This window comes from Diabrotica undecimpunctata, chromosome 1, assembly GCF_040954645.1.
Source record: "Diabrotica undecimpunctata isolate CICGRU chromosome 1, icDiaUnde3, whole genome shotgun sequence".
NCBI lineage: Eukaryota > Metazoa > Arthropoda > Insecta > Coleoptera > Chrysomelidae > Diabrotica > Diabrotica undecimpunctata.
Window position 1 is genome coordinate 89,062,885 of NC_092803.1, and position 10,543 is coordinate 89,073,427.

The 10,543-nt window shown below is 31.8% G+C and overlaps 1 protein-coding gene across 1 annotated transcript; it reads right to left on the minus strand.

Annotated features, from left to right (window-relative positions):
* Nucleotides 1-3,594: 3,594 nt before the first annotated feature.
* LOC140433243 (uncharacterized) lies at nt 3,595-9,247 on the minus strand. Its single transcript, XM_072521290.1, has 3 exons — nt 8,783-9,247; nt 8,023-8,240; nt 3,595-4,951 (listed from the first exon to the last, which is right to left on the minus strand). The coding sequence occupies exons 1-3, from the start codon at nt 9,245-9,247 to the stop codon at nt 3,595-3,597; spliced, it is 2,040 nt and encodes a 679-aa protein (XP_072377391.1).
* Between the last annotated feature and the right edge of the window lie 1,296 nt (nt 9,248-10,543).

Consider the following 10,543-nt stretch of genomic DNA (forward strand, 5'->3'; position numbering starts at 1 on the left):
TTGGTACAGATATAGAATCTGATAATATACCAGAAGCAAAAGAGGCACTGGTGTTTATGTTAGTAGTCTTAAATGACAATTTTAAAGTGTCAGTTGCATATTTTTTAATTGACAGTTTTTGTGGATAAGAAAAAGCATCCTTAGTAAATCATTGCTTAAATTTTATTTATGATTCAGGCATAAAAGTCTATTCATTAATTTTTGATGGTGCTGCCAACAATTTATCAATGGCCAATGCATTGATTTTATTTAACTCCTATTTGTACCTTCCTATAAAGAGGATGGTAAACGCTTTTCAAAATTATATTTAGGTTGCATTGCATCTGGTACTATTTCCAAATCTAGGTAATTTTTAATTATCTCTCCAGATTTGATCCAGGTATTCTTTTGCCCTGCTTCCTGACATCTTATCCACCCTCTGTATGCTCCTATCTTCACATCCTTCTCCATCCATATATGTAATGAAGAGAGATCAAGCATGACCTCCATGAGGCGGTTAGGGTAGTCAACATTGCTCGTGTTATGATTAAGCATGCTTGTCATTGAAGCTTATTCAGCTTCTATTAAGTGGTCTTTTGTTGTTATTTAAACTACCATATAAGTGCGCCATACGTAATCATAGATCTGACTAGTCATATATAACCAGTACATCGGTTTGGGTTTCAAACCCCAAATTTTCCCACATACTCTTCGACATGTAGAAAGGGAAACCTTTGCTTTGTTGGTTATTCTTTCCAACTGGGCGTTACATGTAAGCTGCTTATCTAATATTACTCCTAGATGTTTTACTAAGATTGATAGAGAATTTTTCCATGTCATACTACCTACTAAGGATATTTAATGTTCTTTGGAGTGTGCAGGAAAGAAATTTACCATATTTTCCTCTTACCATAATTCCTAAATCATCCCTATAGGCATGTACTTCTTCCCCAGTGTGCGTCAAGAAGTGACATCAAGTGATCCACCAGGAGTGACCAGAGGAGGGGAGAAAACACTCCCCCCTGTGGACACCTTTAGCAGTTTTGGCCAAAATCTCTCCTTGCACCTTTGTGACAATCTTTTATTCACTCAACAATATATTTTCCAGCATTGCTTTGATCCAGTTACACATAGTAACACACATTGATAGTGGATCTATTTGATAGGGCATTATTAAATGTGCCTTCTAAATATTCTCTCCATTATTAATTGAGTGACTGATTTTCTGAACTACTTTGTCCACTGCTGTTTCTGTTGATTTTCTTCTTTATATGCATGCTGGTTGCCATTGAGAGAATGATCCCTCAAAGGTCTTCCCTTAATATGTCTATCAAGAATTTTTTCTGTTGCCTTCAACAAAAATGATATAAGACTGATCGGCCTGTGCGATTTAGGCAGGGCATTATCTTGTCCTATTTTGTATATTCACACCACCATTACAATTATAGAAGTCTTTGGTATACTTACAACTTATTTATTATTATAACATATTGTATCTTTATATACAACATATTGTATGTCCGAGAAAATAATTGAAACTGTATTTATTGCGTTGTGTGCATTAATGCGTTAATTAAATTACTAATTATGTTGCAAAATGTTTTATGATTTCTCTCTTCTTCTTGATTTATGATATCTTTTGTATGTTTTTTGTTAAAAATGTATAATTGATTTGATGTTTATTTGTTTGTTTTTAATTCGTTACAACAAAACACGAAATTAGAATTCAAAAGTTTGTTGTTTGTTTGCACTCAAGTAACCTATTAATTTTCTTCCTAATTCCTTAATATAAACTTCAAAAGTTGCTTTATACAAGGAAATTATTGCAACAGTGAAAACCACCAGGAAATGATAAAAAATGAATTAATAAAAAATTAAGAAGACAATTTGATGCACTGGATTCTTAAACTAATAAAAAATACAGGGAACTCAGAAAGTATACTGATGTAGTGGAGAAAGGGTCATCTAATAACGATACTAAAAAAGGAGACCGAAGCATATCAGTAACTACAGAAGAATCATGTTACTGAACACCACATACAAAACATTGTCAAGCATATTGGGAAATAGATAAATTACTGAAAATACACTGGGGCAATATCCGCCAGGCTTCAGAAAAAGAAAATCAACCATAGATGCAAACACAGCTGATTGAAAAGTGATATGAACGTGATATAAATTTTCACTTACTATTTATAGACTTCTATAAATCTTTCGACTCTCTAAACAGACTCGCAACTCTTAATAGAAATGCAAACCTGATTAGATTTATTTATCAAAATTTCCTTTACACTGAATAATAATCAATAGTCCTTAATACAATTTAAAAAATGAGAATTTTTAATCTTTAGGCAAAACTTCAATATTTCCTGTTGGTAAAATGATTAAAATTCAGGTAATGTACTTTACAAACATTATAAAAATATTTTTTTCTCTTATAGACGAGAACAAAAAAATCATAAATATTTAATTTTAATTAAAAAAATAATTATTGTCATTAAAATACAAATGAGCACGCCGCTGTTCTGGTAAACATACCTTCAACCTTGAGCGGAGATCTTTAGGACACCCGATTATATAGGGAGAATACGGGACTGATTTTTTTTTTTTTTTTTTTTTTCGTGGAATCTATGGCTTTGGCGAGAATCAATTAGCCAGACTATATAAGATTGAATCATTAATTTGTGTAAAATGTTTCATAGTATCAAACCTGAGCATGATGTATTCATTTGTTTTGTTAGTAATATATAAAATGTGTAAGGCGTTTAATTTTTTTTGCGCTAGGGCGTCAACCCGGTTCATCCCCTCGGAGGTTTCAGCCCTCTTTGTGTGCTTTACATTTAGTTTCTTTCGCAGAATTGCTTACAAAATTGGTTAGTAATTTTATAGTTTTAGTTTACAGTTTATGATGTGTTGATGAAGTACATAAAAGATATCATTATTTCCTGAAAAAATAATACAATTTAGGTCTATTGGAAGGTTTATCTTGTAGTGAATTAAGTTTTTATATAGTTTATTAATGTTTACATTATTTATTGGACATTCAAGTAAAACATGTACCTACTAATGTACCCATTTTACCACAACTACAACGTGGATCGTCTGTAATTTTCATTTTGTGCTTATATTAAGGTGGTAGTGCATGATTAGCACGTACTCGATTTATTGTGGCGACAAAGTTTCTGTTTGGTATTTTGTGAAACCATGGTTTTCTGGGAATTCTTTGCTGGTGTTTACAAAAGTTTGTTTCGGTTGTTGAAGCGTTGTGTAGGTTTTGCCACATCTCATTTATTTTGTTTCTTTGGTTTAAGAATAGGTCGGACGGGGGTAGTTTAAGATTTAGTTCTTCTCCTGATGTTGGGGCTGTTTTTGCTAAGACATCTACTATTGCATTGCCTGTTATACCTGCGTGTCCCTTTACCCATAGATATATGACGACTTTATTCTTGATGTGTATCTCATTATGTAAATATAGGATATTTGCTTCAATATGATTAACTGATCTATTTATGTTTACTTTTTTAAGTTTATCTACTGCACTTTTGCTGTCCGTACATATTATGAATTTGTCGTGGTTAGAGCCGAGTATGTATTTCATAGTTTGCACAATTGCTGTTAATTCTGCAGTGTATATGGAAGCTTCCTTTGGTAGAATAAATTTTTGTCAGTATTTTCTTCCACATGGTAAAAGGCACAGCTGGTATATTCTTTTGACTTTGATCCATCAGTGAATATAGAATCATAGTTTGCCCAGTATTTGTTTTTTGTTTCGTTAAACTTTGTTTGATTGATACTTGCTACTTCTTGACTTTCAAAATAGTAGGTTCTAATTTCACGTGAAAAAATTTGTTCAGGCAAGTAAATTAGAACCGGGGGGAGTTGGTTGGAATAAAGTATATCTGTCATGTCAGGTATTTCTGAGAAAGTTTCTACTATGAGGGGGGTTTTCTTGAAGTGCCAGTATCTATGGGTCAAAACTTGAACTTTTAGTGAGTGTATACTATTGAGGTAAGAAGCTTTTTTGGAAATGGTTTTTATCATAAATTTTCTGCTTAATAGTTGTCTTCTTAGTTTAAGAGGAGGTTCCACGGCTTCAGCTTGTATAATATTTATGGGTGTTGACTTAAGATATCCCAGGCAAACTCTTAAGCATTTATTTTGTTGTATCTCGATTTTATTTAGATGTGTATCTGCTGCTGTTCCATAGAGTTGACTTCCATAATCCATTATTGATCGTACCATTGTTTTGTAGAAAAGTAAAGCCGTATTTGGATCTGCTCCCCACTTTGCCCTACAAAACGCTCTTAAAATATTTATAGAATTACTTGTTTTTTTGATGATTTGGTGGATACAGTCCTTCCATAATAGGTTTCTATCTAGATGTAGGCCAAGATATTTTACAGAGTTGCTAATACGGAGTTTATATTTTCCTATTGTTAATGGTCTTTGATAGTTGTTTCTGTTTCTAGAGAAAATTATATTGGTTTTGGACTCGGATATGGAAAGTCCCATGTTGTCTAGGCATTTTTGGATTTCTATAAATTCAGTGTTGATATTTTCTATACATTTGTCCTCTGATTTGTTACTGGTGTAAATAATAACATCATCGGCGTATTGAATAATTTTCGACTTAAGTGATATAACATTTTCTATCTCCATTGTGTACAGGCTGTAGAGGATTGGGCTCAAGATACTACCTTGTGGTAATCCAGATCTACATATTCTTGATTCTGAAACTTCTTTATTTATCTTTAAGGAAACTGATCGATTAGAGTAAGCTGATTTTATGAAGTTGGCAAAGGAGGTTGGTAGACTAATATTGATAAGCTTCTCTTCTAGTATATTTATTTGAACATTATCATATGCTGAAGTTATATCCAAAAATGTAGCCAAAGTGTTGTATTTGTGTGTGAATCCTAGATAGATGTCATTTACTAGTATCATTAGGGGTTCTAAGGAAGATCTTCCCTTTCTAAAAGCATATTGTCAGTCAGGTAATATTTTTTCATTTTCTAGCCAAAATTCAAGCCTGTTCTTTATCATTCTTTCCATGGTTTTAAATATACACGATGATAAAGCTATGGGTCTATATGAATCTGCATTTCCGTTCTGTTTTCCAGGTTTTTTGATAGGTACTACGATGTATTCTTTTCACATTTCACATCACCCCGGAAGATTTATTATTTGTTAATTTAATGCATTGATCGAGTTCCCAAAATTGAAATAGTGATTGTAGAAAAGAAGTGTTTCTATTTACGGTAGCTATTTGTTGAATAATGTTGTTTTCAACCCATGGGGGCGAGATTATTGTGTGGAATTCGTTTATCCAGTCTTCTTTGGGGTTTATTTACTTTTTTTTTTCTGAAAAATGGCTTTGGCAGAGCCAATTAGCCAGACTTGTTTGTGTTTATTGTTAAAATCTACTGAATTTTAATTATTATTGATTGCAGATTCATAGTCAAAATTTTCTTGTTATCAGTTATCAATGTTAGTACTACATATACCTAATAGTTTTATGGATACATCAATTTTGTTTTGATATATTTTAATTTTGTTTTTTTATTCTTGTATTATTTTCTTGTTTTTTTTTTGTTTTCTTTTTTTTTGTTTTTTTTTTGGTTTGGTGCTTTTTTTTGCTTTTTTTTATTCTTTTTTTGGATTTATTTTTTTGTTTTTTGTTCTATTTCTATTTTCTTAATGCTTGTTTTTTTTTTAAATTTCTGGTATACTTTTTTTTTGTTTTTTTTTTCAAACCGTATAAACAGATTATGCCTATATACTATTTACAACTTATATTTACATATTTTAACATGTTTGTAAATGCAATGATATTATTTGAAAATATTAAAAGATTAAGGTTTGTTGGAAAACAACACTTAGAATTTATTAATTCACAATTGGGAGTATTTGATAAGCCGATTCCATGCATATAAGATGGCGTAAGAGCATGATTTGCTCTCAGCCGATTAATGGTCTTTATAAAATGTCGATTAGATTCTGTGTAGAACCATCTTATTGAGGGTATCCTAGTGTTACAATGATAATAGTTTAAGCCAGTCTTACATTCTGTAATGTAAATGCCAATTATTTTTAAGTTTTTATCTACTAACGGTATTAATATCTGTCACTTTTTCTCCAAGCATATATGCTGATTTAGCCAAATTGTCAACGATCTCATTGCCTTTTATTCCCGAATGGCCCTTGATCCATGTAATTATTACATTTAATCCTAATTGTATAGTTTCATAAATAATTTGAAGAATTTTCAGTTCAATGTGGTTTATGTGTTTGACTGTTTGAATATTTAAGGTGAACGGCATACCAATTAGCAACCTACGCTATGCGGACGACACAGTGATTATAACTGATAATTTGGAAAATCAGCAGTTATTACTTGATAGGGTGAATAGCATAGGTAAAAAATATGGCCTCAAAATCAACATTTTGAAAACGAAATATATGGTCATTAGCAGAAACCCTCCAGAAAACCCAATAATATGCTTAGGTGACGATGGCATAAAACGCGTGAAAACTTTTAAATACCTTGGCACCACAATCAATGACCAATCGGATCCACAACAAGAAATAAAAACCCGAATACAAATGGCAAGACAAGCTTTTGTGAAATTCAGACCGCTCCTATGTAATCAAAACCTAAATTTCGAAATACGCTACAGAATGGTCAAGTGCTACATATGGTCCATCTTGCTTTATGGCATGGAAACGTGGACTTTGAAAAAAACATCTATCAACAAACTTGAAGCATTTGAAATGTGGTCATTGAGAAGAATGATGCGCATACCTTGGGTGGATAGAGTTCGAAACGATGACGTCCTTAAGAGAGCCGGCGTGGAAAGAGAACTCTTTGAATTAATTAAAAAACGCAAGATTTGTTACCTTGGGCACATATTGAGAGGAGCAAAATATGAAATACCACAGTTAATCCTACAAGGGAAGATCGAAGGTAGGAGAGGAGCCGGCCGCAAACAATTATCCTGGTTAAGGAATATTAAAGAATGGACAGGAATACACAATACAGGCGAGCTGTGTCACGCCGCCAAGAATAGAATTGTAGTAATGAGATAGTCGCCTAAGCACTTTGGTGTATGGCATGTTAAGAATAAGAAGTTTGAATGTTGTTAATTCTGTCGACCACGCTTTTACTGTCAGTAAATATAACATAGTTGCTAGTCGGATTCAGTACTACATACTGAAGAGCAAACAATATTACCATCATTTCTGCTGTGTATATTGAGAATTCGCTGGATAAGCTATACTGGTGGTGGTAATTTTTATTTTCGTGGAACATAGCACAGCCCGTTCCATTTGCATCTTTTGACACATCAGTAAAAATGTACTGATAATTTGTCCATTTTTCTTTAATAATTATATCAAACATATTTGGGAGTAAATGTGAGTTTAAGTAACATATCCTGACCCTTCTAGAAAATAGTGTTTTTGCCATTTCATCGTAGTAGTGCGGAATTTGGCTTTTATAGAGAATATCGTTATATTTTACCGTACTTATATAGCTTTCTACCAAATATATAGATTTTTTAGTTCTCCAGTACCTATGGGTGAGGTCTAAAACTTATAGCTCATTAAGATCTTGAAGGTATTTACAATTTTTGGACATAATTCGGACTGTGAATTTGTCGCTAAGGAATTGGCGGCGTAAATGCAATGGAGGTTCCACCGCTTCATTTTCCATTATTTGGACTGGAGTGGATTTTAAATAACCTAGACATAATCTCAGGCATGTATTTTTTTTAATTTCAAGTTTGTTTAGATGTGTATTGGACGCTGATCCAAATAAATTACAGTTATAATCGGCCTGATCATGTTACAGTAAAACATCAAAGCAATATTTGGGTCTGCTCCCCAATTTGTTTTACAGAAAGCTCTTAAAATGTTTATTGAGTTTTCTGATTTTTTAACAATTTAATGAATGTGATCTTTCCATAACAATTTCCTGTCTAAATAGGTACCAAGATACTTAATACAGTTTTTTATAGGGAAACTAAACTTTCAAAAGTAACACACCTCAGTTTTTGTGTCAAAATTGATAATCCTATTGCTTCATAGTACTGATTTACGATTTCTAATGTGACTTTTAAATTATCCTCACAGGTACTTAACAATTTTCCTGCTGTATATAAAACACCATCATCAGCATATTGAAGAATTTTTTTATGGTTCGGGATACTAACTTCAAGATCGATGTTGTACAGGATGTATAAAATCGGGCTTAACATACTCCCCTGTGGCAATCCAATATTAGTTAGTCGGGGGTATGAAAATTCTTCATTATTAATTTTTAAAAAAGTTAGTCTGTTAGAATTTTTTGGTAAAGAATGTCTAAATTGACATTATCAAAAACAGCAGAAATGTCAAGGAACGCAGCTGCTGTAGACTTATTTGATGTAAAATTAAGCTGAATTGAAGTAACTAGAGCTGTAATTGCGTCTTGAGTGGACCTAGACTTGCGAAAACCATATTGGGAACTTGGAAGTATACCATCGTGTTCTAGCCAATGTTCAAATCTATTTTTAATTATTCTTTCAAATGTTTTTAAAAGACATGAAGATAAGGAGATAGGTCGGTAAGAACTTGGATCATGTTCTGGTCTGCCAGGTTTTTTAATCCGAATTACCATTCAAATTTTATATTCTATAGGTAAGTTGTATAACAGCGAATATGACACATTGTCAATACCTGGAGAAGTATTATTTCTTTGTTCAAGGGCTCGATGCAATTCCCATAAATGAAAATTTTCGTCAAAATTGTGGTTTTGTCGGGGTACTGTTTGGATATGTTCTTGTACAGTGTCGTCATTTGGAACCCATGCCGGGGCAATTTTTCTATGTAAATCCTGCAACCATGTATCTTCTGGATCAATAGGTACTTCGTTGGCTTGTTTGCGGTTTTTAAAACAATTAACTTTTCGCCAGACATCTTTTATTGGTGTTCTTGAGTTAAGGCTTTCGCAAAAATCAATCCAATCCTTCTTTTTCTTCTGTTTGAAGATTTTCTTTGCAATAGCATCTAGTCGTTTATACTCCATTAGGTTTTGGAGCGTTGGATTCTGTTTATAATTTATAAACGCATGTTTTCTATTTTCAGCTGCTAACTGACAATGATTGTTCCACCATGGTTTCGGAATATGACTTTTGTTTTTTTCTTTAATGGAAGAATGTTTTGGGATAGCGACGTTGGCTGCCTGGTTTATATTTGTCAACAATTCTTCGTAGATTAATGGTATTTTCATTGTTTCCAAGGTACTGGTATACAACATCCAATTGGCTCTGCTAAGGTTCCATATTCTATGTTTTCTACTGGATGTAGCTTCTGCTGCGGAGAAACTTTGTGATGAAAAAATAATTGGCACATGATTAGATCCATAAGGTTCTTGTAGAGTATTCCAACGAAAATGAGAGGCAATATCTCGGGAACAAATGGTTAAGTTGTAACACTGCGTGCTACAATGATATATGCAAGGCCAGAATCGCTCACTGTCGAAGAGAATTGGGCGGGGTTTTTTTAAACATATAGAAACTATATCGTATCTTAAATCCAAGCACAATTAGATAATATGAAATTATAATTTATTATTGGACGCCACCCCTGTTTTATCCTCGAAGGGGACGAGCAAAAAAAAAATTAAGATTTATCGAAAGTTTACAAGAAAACTATTCTTTATTATTTCTTAGTAATGAACAAAAAGAAAACATTAAAAGTTATGTCATCCCAAAAGGATACCAAAATACCATTTCATGTTTACATTACCATAAACAAGAAAGCTTTGTATCGTATTAAATTAAGAATTAGTTATAAAGTAAATGAATATATATATATATATATATATATATATATATATATATATATATATATATATATATATATATATATATATATATATATATTGTTATGATGTGTTTTTTGTTTGAATGATGAGCAATGAGTATTTTTAATAATATAATATATAGGGTTTTTATCGCGGTTCTCAAAGAATTAGCTTGTAAGTACTTTTTTAAATTATCTTTATTATAACTATTATGAAACACACATATATATATCTAACCTAGCCAATGTAAATTTAAAATAAACTATCTTTAAATTGATATTCTTATAAAACTAATTAAATTCTATAGACAATCTAAAATTTAAACAAAACTATCTTCAAAATTGAAATTGTTATGACACTAACTAAATTATATTAACAAAATTTTGTACCTTTCTTTCACTGAATGCCTAAATGAACTGTTTTCTACTATATAGATTCTAATCACCACTGAATGTCTTCGTACTTCAGTTATCCTTGTTTTTTGTGAAATTACTTTTTCCAATTATCAGCTTCTACCAATTTAAGATATAGTTTTCTTCACCAGCATTTATACACCACCAACCAAACCAGCAAACAGCATTTATATTTATTCTTCTTTTCAATATACCAATATCCAATTATTATAAGTTGATTTATACTAATCTCCAACCATAATATAATTTAATTTCTTCCAATATACCTTTTTTTATCTTCAATAATTATTTGTGTATAATTATAAAT

Excerpts from the sequence above, each read along its gene's own strand:
- LOC140433243 (XM_072521290.1), bottom strand. The coding sequence starts at position 9,247 with ATGAAAATACCATTAATCTACGAAGAATTGTTGACAAATATAAACCAG. Across the intron at positions 8,241-8,782 it reads TACAAGAACATATCCAAACA|GGGAGTATGTTAAGCCCGAT; the intron begins GTACCCCGACAA and ends GGATTGCCACAG. Across the intron at positions 4,952-8,022 it reads ATTTTGACACAAAAACTGAG|AAAGGGAAGATCTTCCTTAG; the intron begins GTGTGTTACTTT and ends ATATGCTTTTAG.